The sequence below is a fragment of the Gambusia affinis genome, linkage group LG05 (genome assembly GCF_019740435.1).
Source record: "Gambusia affinis linkage group LG05, SWU_Gaff_1.0, whole genome shotgun sequence".
Taxonomy (NCBI): Eukaryota; Metazoa; Chordata; class Actinopteri; order Cyprinodontiformes; family Poeciliidae; genus Gambusia; species Gambusia affinis.
Genome location: NC_057872.1, coordinates 24,209,066 through 24,222,567, shown reverse-complemented (window position 1 = coordinate 24,222,567; position 13,502 = coordinate 24,209,066). Strand labels below are relative to the sequence as shown.

The window sequence follows — 13,502 nt, the reverse complement described above, 5'->3', positions numbered from 1 at the left end:
AGTTATATACAGCCCATAGCAGCAAGTAGTTCTAAATGGCAGCTCAGTCCTCCTCTGTTTCAGCTGAGACTTCTGCCATAGTTAGAAGTACAGTGATGGCGTATTTGTAGTCCTAAGCAGCCCTCCCTGCTCTGTGTTCCGTTGCTATGGTAATTAATCCTGTCTGCCAACTGTCAGCTGTGAGTGAGACATGCAGGGGGAGACAATTCTCTGTTTGAGCCAGCCAGTTTGACTAAAAAAAAGCAGTCCGAACAACTCCTTCCAAGACATATTTGAATACCGTTTGAAGCATATGAGAGGGCTATGTGTGATTCATATATCTACCTCACTCACAGTAATAACAGCGATGACAGAAAGATGGTGTGCGCTGAGGTCCGAAATTTTTGAGAAATATATAGAAATACATGGGCGAGAGCTTGAGCGAGCGTGAGCAAATCCTGTCACATCACTTTGCTCTGAAGCACCTTGACAGAAAACTGTAAGCCCTAGATACATTTCTAAAACATTTTACAGGATCAGGCATGCGTATCAATGTCATGATACGGATAGGGCGATATTTGTGGGCGTGATGGGCGATTTCAAAATTGTTTTGCGGTCAAAAATACGCTTCATTTCTCACTCTAATGGAGTGGCAGTTGGTTTCAGTTACACTCTGCATTTCGGCAGTTGGAAATTTTGCTCGTTTTTCACTTGTAAGTCCGAATCCCAATAAAAATAATAGTTCCAATGCCGGGATCGAGCCGCACGTTTTGATACCACTTTTGTGGGGGTACACGCAGCGGTACGAGCCGCATTAACGGTAACGGAAGAATAATAAAGATTAAAGAGACATTCTATTGGGTGTAGAACAATAGGTGCCAGCCATGCAATGCATGAGACCTATTGCTCTCCCTATGCATTGCTATGGGCAGGCCCCACTAAAGCAACCACAGCAGCATGACAGCTTGGATTCAGTGAACTGACGTGCTAGGTGTATTTGACAGACAACAACAACCAGCCAATGAGAACCCAGAGGTACAGCTGACGTAACCGGACAGACGCAACACTGTCACGTGACGAGTATTTATAGATTCAAGCGGAAGCAGCCAGTCGCCATTTCATTTCAGAGCTGCGTAGTGGTTGTGAGGTTAAACAGAAGCGACTACAGCGGTTGAAAAAAGGAGAGAAATTGATGGTAATAACAGTCCACCCTCAACCCAATGGAAGCGGCCGTCAACCCACCTCAAGACAGGTAATTTCAAGCAGCTTTTTGTAGATTTAAGATATTTTACTGGCCTTTATGTGCTTTCTAAAACGGACATTTTTTTTTTTATCATCAGCGTTACCGTTAGCTTCTTGAGCCAGCGGTTACAGACGGATTTAGCTAGCTCTCAAAACTGGCTATTATTTATGTATCAATTAGCTAACGTATTCTAAAAGTATATCCGGAATTGATCATGCGTTTGCTATGCAAACTCTCAGTGTACAAGCAGCAGTCGGTAGATGACATCTGCAGCCCCATCGGCTGTCTCAGCAAGCTGCTCCCCGCCGGCTTTCTGTCAGGCGGGTCATTCATCTCTCACAGAGCCTGGCAGTGCTATCCTCCATCTTTATGCAAGCATTACTAAGATGATTTTTCACAATTAACTGCTCGTACATACGCAATTAACCAGAGCAAATCGAAAGCCCTTCAACGAACCGTTGGATTTGGGAGGATATTAATGGATGCCTTAGCGACAGCTTCATCTCTGAAGGATTAGATTCCTCTATGATGCGACGAAATTGCAAGAACTGTTTACCTGGTTTTCGGTAAAGCTCTAATATTAACAAAAATAGTAATTATTAGTAAGTAAAGACATGTTTCCGTCTTCGAGGACTGTGTGTGTTTACAAACAATGAAGGCGGGGCGTTCAAACCACGCCATCGTCAGCCAGGAGATTGGGAAGTCTTACAGTCCGATTTGTAATTACAACTACTGCTCTTGTATTGTCATATTGCGATATTACATATTAAATAAATAATATGTTGATAACAAAACAGTGAGGGTGACAAGACACTGGAAACATTAATTTGACTGTTTTCAAACAATGAATCATGTAGAATGCAAAACATTATTTTCATAAGGCTAAAATTGTAATCCTTTTCGATGACAAATGACTCCACAAGTTTGTGTGTGTAAGACAATAATTCATATAGTGAGTCAATGATGTTTAGCATATTAAAAAAAGATATGGTAAACTTGTTAGCATCATTCATCTTAATAGCTTATTACAGAAAAGCATTATGTGGCAAAACTGTAAAAAATCACATTTTGAAAGATGCAGGGGAAAAATCCTAACAGCAGAAGGCTACCATTAGGGTACCCTGCTGTAACTAATTTTTTTAATTAACTCTTAGGCAATATCACCTATTTTAATTAGATGGTGGAGCTGTTTGAGCTTTGTAAAATAAACTTTGTTTTTTGTAAAGAAATGTATAATTAATGTTCTCATTCCATACTTTAGAAATGATGTAAAGTTAAATAAATTCTACTGTGTTTACTGCAAATACAGGCCATTACATTGCTGCCTATTGCATTTCATCATTCTGATTTCATGTTGAAAATCAGACCACAAGCTTTGCCACAGCTTCTATGTCAGTGGGCCAGGTGGGTTTTTAGATTTATTGGGTGAGTTCCAATTTCTGCCTAGTCTGAGTTCTACTTAGAGGGAAGTGGGGACGTGATGAGTCTATCTGAATGTCAGTAAATTAATTAGCACATCACAAACTTACAACTACAGGGTTTCTGCAAGGTCTTAAGTTTTACAAGAAATGATAAAATTTGTATGTATTTACATTCATTGCTTCTGGAAGCAATATTTTTTATTTTTCAGAAATGTCCTATTTTTCAGAAATATTAATTAATATTGTGTTTCATGGTGTTTCATCTATTTTAGTAAAACTATAAAGCCCCCTAAAGCAAATAAGGAGTAACCTCAGTAATTATATTAGATATGCAAATTATTTTTTATGCGGATTTCTAAATTTGAATGCAGATTAAACAGTTTATAATTGATTTCAAGTAAACATGTTTATTGCACAGATTTTACCTTTTGTCAGTCTATATTTTAGCATTTAGGAGTATAATGAGCAGACTTTAGTTTATTAGTGAAGCTATTTGCTAAATAGACATGCAGCTTGTAACTTGGTAACAGTGTTTTTCGTTTGTTTAACCTTGTATCTTAAAGTGACTGTAGCTTACACAACCTTTTAACAAATATGTTAAAGTTTAATTTTTATTCTTTGGCCTATTACATCATATTTAGTCCAGATTGTTTACATTGTGGTGTTACTCCTTTTACTCCTTTTAGATTTATAGTCTTTTTTTTTTTTTGCTTTTACCTGATGGGATTAAGTTTGACCTGACATTTTCTTAACAACATTGACTGGCTGAACTCTGTGGCTTGGGTAGTTATATGGTCTCTATAGAATATGGTCATGATGGATGTTGTGGCATGTAAAGGACTCTTGACATGGTCTCACTTTTTATTTAACACAATTAAGACTTAAAAACCTACAACCTGGTGATGTCAGCTGTCCAATAGATAATTACCAGTGATCTTTAAAGGCATAGACTGAAGTGGTGTGCAACACTGATTCATGTTTTTGGTGAAACAATGTTTTTTTTGTTGCTTTTTTTGTCTGTTTGCTTTTCATTTTGCATTTTTGTGGCTAACATTTTTTAAAGCTTGGGTTCCTGATTTACATACTTTATACTTTCAGTTATTAATGCTCTTGCAAAGCCATGTAATTAATTAAAACAAATAATATATGCTTTGATTAAAACAATGTAGAATAAAACCACACCCAGTGTGTTTAGAATGGTTAAATAACTTAAGCAGCTCTAAACAATACAAGCTTTGTAAAACGATTTATTATATTGCTGAGTAAACTAGACTGCTGTTTTGTTTAGTCATTGCAGCTGATTCAGTTAGCTTTGCAGTTTGTGTTATTTAAAATAATTTATCAAATCAAATGTAAACAGTGTGACTACTACTATTGCAAATCATGTATAAATAGAATTTGAGGTCTAACTAGAGTTTCTTGAGCTCTAAATTAAACTGGGGACAAAATTAAAACTACTCTGTTAAAATAGCTGTTTCCTGATTGTTATCATTTATTTAGTGTACAGATAAGATTTGGAGCCTTATCTGCCAGCCTTATCACATGATCGATGAAAGTGTGTTTGCTGTTGGCTCCATGCAGTGCTGGTTCTCATGAAAGTGGTAAAAGTAGCAGTGTTGAAGGAATTCCAGTTCCCTGGACAAGTTATGCGAATGGGAGGACAGCTTTTCTTTTCATGTGGCTAATTGGAATGAGTGGGTCAAGTGTATAAACACAGATTATTTCCTTTTGATGCATTTGTCACAAATATGTTGGCTTCCTATAAAAATTCAAACAATTTTTTTTTTTTCCTCGCATGTTTCTCTCTGACCTCAGCTCTCTGGTTGGGTTGTCCAGTGGCATGTTGGATCAGCACTGCAGCTCGGGAAAACGCATTCGCAAGCCCTCCCTGCTGTACGAGGACTTTGAAAGCCCCTCCTTGCCACACACGATGACCCAGGCTACCCCCGCCCCTCCGCAGCCCCCGGTGAAGGACCCCAGCCGGCCAGGCCGCATGACCAACCAGCTGCAGTACCTCCAGAAAACCCTCATCAAGTGTTTGTGGAGGCACCACTTTGCCTGGCCGTTCCATGAGCCTGTGGATGCTTACAGACTAAACCTGCCAGTAGGTCACACCTTTTACATGATGGGTTTTGCTGCTTGTTGCATTAAATCAACTCAAACGTCTTTATTAAAAGATTTTTTAAAAATGCATCGTTTTTGGGTAAACTTCCTCACTTATTTACCTGACTAGAAAATGAATACTTTATCACAGTCTTTCACATTCTTGTAAATTTTAAAATCCCAAAACTAAATGAAGTACTGCATTGTTTCACCTTTTCCAGGATTATTATAAAATCATCAAACAGCCAATGGACATGGGGACAATAAAGAAGCGTTTGGAAAACAATTTTTACCAAAGTGCCGGAGAGTGCATTCAGGACTTCAACACGATGTTTACTAACTGCTACATCTACAACAAGGTAGGTTGAGATGTCTGAACTTACTCAGGGAGAAAACCTCAAAATAGAACCCAAAGCAAAAATAAAGGAAGTTTCTGTAGCTTTGCAATAAACCTGTCTGGGGGCAGAATTGCACTCAGAGCCAGTTTTTAAATATCAATAGCATAAGAGATGTCGATGACCTAGAAAACAACTTCGGATGTGTTGAGTTGGGAACATCAAACTGCTTAAACCTTTTCTCAGAAAATACACAAATTAATGTATTGACCAGTTAAGCGTTGACAGGTTTTTATTGAAACGAGAAGAAAATGAGAAATGCTTGAGGAACTGCTTTTCTAAACCAAGAGTTCAAATAAGCAGAAATAAGTAGAAAATAACCAGAAATAACTGGCACCTCTCCTTCACGTCGAGAGGTGCCAGTTGAGGTGGCTCGGGCATCTGGTCAGGATGCCTCCTGGAGACCTCCCTGGTGAGGTGTTCTGGGCACGTCCCACCGTGAGGAGGCCCCGGGGAAGACCCAGGACACGTTGGAGGGACTATGTCTCTCAGCTGGCCTGGGAACACCTTGGGATTCCTCCGGAGGACCTGGAAGAAGTGGCTGGGGAGAGGGAAGTCTGGGCCTCTCTTCTGAAGCTGCTACCCCCGTGACCCGACCCCGGATAAAGCGGATGGATGGATAGATAAATGAATGAATGAACTATCACAGTCATCTATGAATATTTGTCTTTGAGTTTGAGTTATTCTGCACACATGTGAAGATCTGTGTAATTATTACGAGTATTCAGTGAGTCTGTGGATTAACTAAGATCCACCCGTTCTTCTGTACACTTGTCAATGTTCCACTGTACTGCTGCTACTGAAACTGATTTGGTGTGTGTTTTCCTATTTTTTAAAAAATTATTGATTTAAATAATGAGCTAACAATTTATTTGTTGTTTACCTGCCAAATTACAAATTTGTAGCACAGACTCACACAAAAAAAGATTTAAAAAAAATGCAAAAGGAGAAACTACAGTTATGAATCCCACCTAAGTCCTCTCTGACATGCTGTGGATGTCTGTACAAAAAGACAAATTGACTATAGTTTGCATAGTTGATTATGTCAACTAATTCTTTTCAGCTGTAACTAATTCTCATTCTACACTAAAAGCCAGTGTGGCATTCTCAATTGATAATATAATGTATATTTGTAGCAGAATACCAATATTTCTAAAGTAATGATTTCCCTGTTTAGCCTACTGATGACATTGTGCTGATGGCCCAGTCCTTGGAGAAGATCTTCCTCCAGAAGGTAGCTCAGATGCCCCAAGAGGAAGTTGAGCTGCCTCCTCCTGCTCCTCGTAGCAAGAACAGCAGAGGAAGAGGCCGCAAGTCTAACCGTGAGAAAAATATTGTCTGATGTACCATTTTAATTTATGTAACATTTTCTGAAGACTGCTCATGAAACTTTTCACTCTCAGCTAAGTTTCTCTTATCAGCTATTTTCTTATTATGTGATTAAACCAGATAATTTTGAAACATTATCTTCGTCATGCCAACAACTTTTTTTGATGAGAATTCATTATCTAATTAATAAAAAAAATGTTTAAGAGTGCCTAACACTTGACGTATGATATCTTTTTTTTCTATTTTTTTATCTTTATTAATTGCTAACAGTAGTATCTTTTCCTCATGTGTTACATTCTGCGCCGTGTGCAGCATCCCGGGCTCAGCAGGTGCCAGCGGTATCCCAGTCCGCCTACTCACCTTCCTCCTCCGATACTGGTGACTCCATGCTGGCCAGTTCTCCTCAGACTGTTCTAACCAAAAGTCTGCCTCCAGCAAACATCATGGGCCTGCCTCCTACACAGCCTACCACTAAGGTGTATATAAATATTTGATGTGTTTTTTGATTGCTGTGCCTTAAATGTATATGATAAGAGATGATTTGTAGGTTTTAATAAGTTTAGAGTGATTGGTTTTGCTTATAAGAGAAATAAGCAAAATTGTGGTTCTCTTTTGTGCAGAAAAAAGGTGTGAAGCGTAAAGCGGACACTACAACTCCTTCCACCTTGGGTTTTACTGTTGGCATGTCGGGATCAACGCACATGGTGGGGTTGGGGAAAGGTGGTCACGGGGGTCAAGTCCATGACACCTCCATGCACACTATCTCCTCCATGGGAAGCATGAGCCTGGAGACCCCACCTGGCATGGGCCTGGTAAGAAGCTCCGGCGGTCCCGTTCTCCTGCAGCCAATGATGGCCGGGACGGGCCGAAGGGTGGGCAGCGGCCGTCCCATCAAACCGCCTAAGAAAGACCTGCCGGATTCTGTCCAGCCTCAGCTCTCCAAGAAAGGCAAGCTGAGTCCCCAGCTGAGGTACTGCAGTGGGCTGCTCAAAGAGATGCTATCAAAGAAGCATGCGGCGTACGCTTGGCCCTTTTATACACCTGTAGACACGACTGCTCTGGGGCTTCACGACTACCATGACATCATCAAGTGTCCCATGGACCTCAGCACCATCAAGGTAACTGAATGGATAGAAAAGCAACACAAGCAAGGGGAAAAAAGTTTTGTTCCTTGTTAAAATGATGTTAATTGTTCTTGCTTTTAATAAACTGTTAAATGATCTAATGAAATAATTCTCAAAGTTTGGACTCCTGTTTGAATCCAAACAAAATGAAGCTGAAAATGCAGAGTCACTGAATTTGGCAAACATATGTAGAAAAGTGTGGAGTATCATGTAATTTGGTGTCTGCAGAGTTTATTTAACAAATGTTGGGATTCCCAACAATTTTAAGTATTAGTGGGAGATGTGGGAGAGATCTCCCTGCTGCAAGCTGCTGTGTCATTTCACATTAAATAAATTCTCCCAATTTGAGAATAATAAATATCATCTTTATACAGGGAACATAAATTTATTCAGGAATTTACAATGCAGACAAAGGGGAAAGCATGGCATTTTGGCTTTTGGGTATAATAATTAATAATAATTTTTTTCTGATTTCTGTTTGGACAGAAATAATGGGGACTACAAAAAAAACATGTCAATGGGCTAAATTATTTATATCAAAGCATTATGCAGAGGAGTTGGCATTGGTGTTTGCTGAAGTAATTTTATAGCTGTTTGCAACAGTCAGATGGTCCATTAGAAGTAAAGGATAAAGCTAAATGTCCTAACCTAAAATATGACAATTTAAACAAAGAGCTCCCTGGGAGAAAAAAAAAAAACTCATGTTATTTTGACATGTTTTCTTTTCAAACTGTGTATCAGAGAAAGATGGACTGCCGTGAATACAGGGACGCCCAACAGTTTGCCAGCGACGTCAGACTGATGTTCTCAAACTGCTACAAATACAACCCACCGGACCACGACGTCGTGGCGATGGCACGGAAGCTGCAGGTGAGCGGATCTTTCTGCTTGGACCGGACCACGCTTCATGTCTGACGCTTAGTTTGAACCCTTTATTTATTTTTTTCCTAAGGACGTTTTTGAGTTCCGTTTTGCCAAGATGCCAGACGAACCGCTGATGGAACACACAACCATGTCTGTCATCGGACATCCCACGTCGTCTTCGTCATCTTCTTCGTCCTCCTCCTCGTCCTCCTCCTCCACCTCTGAGAGCGAGCCCAGCAGCGACAGTGAAGAGAGCGAGAGCAGCCTGAGCTCAGACAGCGAGGAAGAGCGTGCACACCGCCTGGCCGAGTTACAGGATCAGGTGTGTACTCAAGTAAGTGTTCCGCCCACCACCGTTTTATTTGCATCCCCTGTTTAGTTCACTGAAACATCCCAGTGAAAGAGACTACTGTATTTTTCAGACTATAAGGCGCACTGGATTATAAGACTGCAATATCAATGAACGGATCTGTTGTCATATATTAGACGCACTGGATTAGAAGGCGCATAAATCGAAACAAAATACGGTAGTCGGATAGGTCAGACTTTATTCAAATCATTAACAATAACTGTCAATATTACACAAAAAGGTACACTCACTTTTTCAAACATTTTTCTTCAACGAATCCATCAAATTCCTTTCTCGTCTTCAGATTTTAATGGTTGGGTGATAGCGGCATCAAGTAAGCCCGGATCTCTCTTGTTATCATCCGATTCAGTCTCATTGCTGTTGTTTGGCTGTTCATTTATGATTCCGGCCTTTGTGAAAGCTCAGACGACAGTTCGCCACCCCAAAACAAGTCTGTCTAGACAGCATAGAAAGCTGACTGCACAAGGTTTCTGACCAGCAGCAAGCATGCTTCGACAATTAAAGGGCGTGGCTTCGTTGCTTACCAAAGTCGTAATAAAACATACGATGCTCTGTTGTTACATAAGGCGCATTACCGATAAAATCACTATGCAAACATAGTGATTTTATGTGCGCCTTATAGTCCGAAAAATACGGTAATTTAAAAAATGTGTTTGTTTTTTTTTTTATTTACAGCTCCGGGCCGTACATGAACAGCTGGCTGCTCTGTCCCAAGGTCCCATCGTCAAACCCAAGAAAAAAAAGGAGAAAAAGGAGAAGAAAGAGAAGAAGAAAAAGAAGAAGATAGAGAAGCGTAGCCGTGCTGGCCGGAGCAGAGCTGGTTCAGAGGAATGGAAGATGCCGGGCAAGATGTTGAAGAGCAAATCAGCCAGAGCAGGCGTTTCACAAGCGAAGAGAGCCCAGCCAAAGAAGAGCAACAAGAACAACAAGTTAGTAGCAGAAAACAATCTTCATCCCCATGCAGGGTTCCTACTGGCACTTCAGTTTCAGTTAGGTGTTTGGAAAGTCTTTGATTTCTGTGTTAGGTCCTGAATATTGCTTGGGTTAGGGAATGTCATTTACCATAACACAATTTTAGATTGTAATGAACATATATTCCTTATAGTGACTTATTGATCTGTAGAATGGAAATAAAGCTTGCCTTAAATGTCTTATATGTTGAAGCTCATAAAATTGGGTGATTTTAAAAATTCTTTTAAGTGTTTTGTTTTCTGACCAGTGTACAGGGTGTATGCGAATGAGACATAACGTTGCTATATTTTAGTTTACCTTATCCCTGCTGTAAAATATAGAATGCTACCACAAAAAAAAACATTTTTTTTTTTTAGTTCATTTGTATTATTTTTATCTGAGTTCTTGGATCTTACTATGGGAAAAGTGTACAAAACCTTTCTCTTTTTCATGCAACTTATTTATTTTTATTTTTTTTATCGAAAACAAACTTGACCTCCGACAGCTTCTGTTGTTCTTTTTGTCCTCCAGGACGGCAAAGAAACCTTTCTATCCAACGCTGGCCCCGTCCATGCTTCCCCACTACGACTCTGAGGAAGAGGAAGAGATCGTTCCCATGACGTACGATGAGAAGCGCCAACTTAGCCTCGACATCAACAAGCTGCCAGGCGAGAAGCTCGGCCGGGTGGTCCACATCATCCAGTCCAGGGAGCCGTCCCTGAGGGACACCAACCCGGAGGAGATCGAAATTGACTTTGAAACCTTAAAGCCGTCAACGCTGAAGGAGCTGGAGCGCTACGTCATGACGTGTCTGAGAAAGAAACCCCGTAAGCCTTACGGTGAGCAAGGTAGATAACGCCTCCATCTATTAATTGGTAAAGTCCTCTCTCCTGTTTTTACGTGTTTATAGAACAAATGAAACTGGTTATTCTTACATACTGTACAAAACACAGACGTACTTACAGTAAGCAGAACTGAGTATCAAGAATCCATTTTATTTATTTGACTTCTTTAGCTGAAATTCATATTCATCAAAAATAAACCGACATCCAAATGTTCCTTTTAACTACATTACAGGAAAAAATAACTTTCATCATGTTTTGATTTATTGAGATCCACATTTAAAAGTTGAATGTAGTTTGGGAGTTCAACTAACAAATATTTTAGTAACCTGTTTTTCTGACGATTATAAAAAAATGTGGAAGATTCTGCAGATTTTTCATTTTACCACTTAAGCCTTTTCAATACAATATAACAAATGCATTAAAAGTTGTAAATAAACAAATATGTTCAGTCCTTTAAGGACATTTTACTTCCTAAAATGCAATAACACTAATGCACGCTTCTTCGTGTGTAGCAAAAGATGCATCTACTGCAAAAAATGTCTCCCAAACATTCACATGTCTCACCATGTGAATGTTTATTTTCAGAAGTGAAGAATAAAGGCAGTATGTCTAAGGAGGAGCTGACTCTGGAGAAGAGGAGGGAGCTGGAGAGGAGGCTGCAGGATGTCAGTGGACAGCTCAACTCGGTGAAAAAAACCACTAAGCCTAAAGGTGAGCTCACACGCTGCTGTGCAAATGCAAATTTCACTTGTTATAAAGAAAACATTCTTATTTATATTCACTTTTTGAGTCAAGAAAGAAAATAACTAGTTTAAGTAAATATTATCAATACAAAACTTTTTTATACATATATTTTTGTGGTTTAGGTGAGTTTTGATAAGATCCATCCATTCATGTTTAAAATGTAAAATAAGTAACTGTTGCTTCCAATCAGTCTGGGAAGGAGACCAGCAGTCAGCGTAAGTCATTTTTACAGTGGGAATTATTATTCCCTGTTGCCAGCCTTTCCTGAAGTTGGCAACAGGGAACTGAATTATAGTACGAATGCAATTATAGTACGAATGCAATTATACTAAACAATAATGTGGGAAAGTTATGTATAAGAAAGCCTCCTCTTTCTAAAACTAATGGGCATCAGAGATATTTGGCAGGAAGGCACATCATGTTTGGTTCATATCTCCATAAATCCTCAGACAGTGTTGGAGGTGTGGTGAAAATCACTGGCTCATCTTTAGAGGTGTGATTTTGGTGCAAATGTGGTCTTCCTGTTATAAGTAAGTCTCTTTCTAACTTCTATTTGCTCTTCTCAGTGGAAAAGCCCAGTGCTGTGGAGGCGCACGCCCAGCCATCACGCCTCAGCGGCAGCAGCTCCAGCTCAGACTCTTCCTCTTCCTCTTCTTCATCCTCGTCATCAGACACAAGTGATTCAGACTCGACTTGAATTCATAAAGTCGAGTCTTGACTTTATGAACACAAGCTTAAAACAAAAGAAGCACTGATAACTCAGGGACTTGGGCTGGCCCAGGACACAATACACCCTGAAACAGGTTTTTTTTTCTTCAACTGAGAAATCAGCTAAATTTATTGTGAATGTGGGACTAAAAGATGCAAATCCCCAAACACAAAATGCCTTGGTTTGTCCTCCCCCGGCTTTGTAAATACCTGTACAATTTTATTGTTTCTTTTATAAAGAAGATTTTTATTATCCCCAAAGAGGGAGGCGCTATTTAAAAAAAAAAAGAAAGAAAAAAAAAAACGATGCAGAAAGACGGACTGTACTCAGATCTGCGATTGGCTGGCACTTAAGTTTATCCTGAACAGATGAACAAGTTATTTTCTCCCACAACTGAAAACATCCTGGAGTTTGAACCAGCAAACCTTTAGTCATGTACCTCAGCTTTCTTAAATTTAACTTCAGTTCTGGTTTGATTTTAAGGTGAACTCTTAAAACGCTGCGTTAAATGTTGAAGGAACCAGATGTTAGCAGAACTATGTGCTTCCTTCTCATGTTCCAGCTCCAACAGCATTTTAGCGGCGTTTAAAAGCGACCATATGGTGCTTCTCATACTTATGTAAAAACCCGAAGTTGATTACATTTAACGCTTTGAAGCACGACTTGTTCCTCTCTGTGTTGCGGTTACATTTCTGCTGTAGTCAGTCTTCAATCCTGTACAGTAGTGGGTTTGTAGAACTGTATAGAATAAGTTTGACCTACTGTACAAAGTTTAGCAGTAAGTTGCACATTTTCCAGAGTTGACTGATTTAGTGGGAGTTCTCTTAAAATTTCAGGGTTTTTTTTTTATTTTTATTAAAATGACACTAACTGAAAACCTGCTACAGTTTTTCCTTCTTCAAAAGAAACAGAAAAACAAAAGCATCAAAACTATCTGGCTCCTGAATGTTATATTTATTGAACACATCTTTAACACTAAAACATTTTTTTCAAACAAATATTTTTTTGTTGTACTGCACTTACTGGATCAAGTGTGGCTGCTTATTAAAAAAAGTTATTCTAAGTTTCCCCTTTAAAGATTTTAAGTGAGATCCTGAAACTACAAAAAGTTGAACCTGCTGTTGAATGTTCACAAAAAGAAACGCTTGTATAAAATACTTTAACTGTATTTGCTGTTGCACAAAGTAATGTATTTCTGCTTTTTCAACTTTTTCCCCTTTTTATGTGTTAATGTCATTTCAGTAGTTGTTTACACTGTTAAGACTGCTGTCTCCTGTTAAGCTAATTACTTCTATTAGAGGAAACCCTCTCATTGGACTGTAAATTACACCAAATAATCTCTTCTGTAGGACTAATGTGAGTTTTGTGTCTGTTTGACATTTCTAGTTTCTATTAAAAACCCAGTGTGCTGGAGTTGTTCGAAAA

At 39.2% G+C, this 13,502-nt stretch overlaps 1 protein-coding gene across 4 annotated transcripts; it reads left to right on the top strand.

Moving 5' to 3' along the window:
* Positions 1 to 1,081: 1,081 nt before the first annotated feature.
* brd2b (bromodomain containing 2b) lies at positions 1,082 to 13,502 on the top strand. Of its 4 annotated transcripts, none has more exons than XM_044116961.1 (12): positions 1,082 to 1,231; positions 4,459 to 4,747; positions 4,968 to 5,105; positions 6,319 to 6,463; positions 6,783 to 6,946; positions 7,091 to 7,588; positions 8,336 to 8,464; positions 8,547 to 8,780; positions 9,504 to 9,757; positions 10,311 to 10,618; positions 11,210 to 11,335; positions 11,935 to 13,502. In XM_044116961.1, exons 1-12 carry the CDS (start codon positions 1,200 to 1,202, stop codon positions 12,063 to 12,065), a joined length of 2,448 nt encoding a protein of 815 aa, XP_043972896.1. In that variant the 5' UTR covers positions 1,082 to 1,199; the 3' UTR covers positions 12,066 to 13,502. The 4 variants fall into 4 exon arrangements, with proteins under 4 accessions (XP_043972896.1, XP_043972895.1, XP_043972894.1 ...); XM_044116960.1 differs by having other exon boundaries at positions 10,311 to 10,627; XM_044116959.1 differs by having other exon boundaries at positions 8,547 to 8,792.

What these genes read in the sequence shown, in the direction of transcription:
- brd2b (XM_044116958.1), top strand. Translation starts at nt 1,200, where the DNA reads ATGGAAGCGGCCGTCAACCCACCTCAAGACAG. An exon ending in CTTACAGACTAAACCTGCCA is followed by an intron (nt 4,748 to 4,967) that starts GTAGGTCACACC and finishes CACCTTTTCCAG; the next exon opens with GATTATTATAAAATCATCAA. An exon ending in AAAAACCACTAAGCCTAAAG is followed by an intron (nt 11,336 to 11,934) that starts GTGAGCTCACAC and finishes TGCTCTTCTCAG; the next exon opens with TGGAAAAGCCCAGTGCTGTG.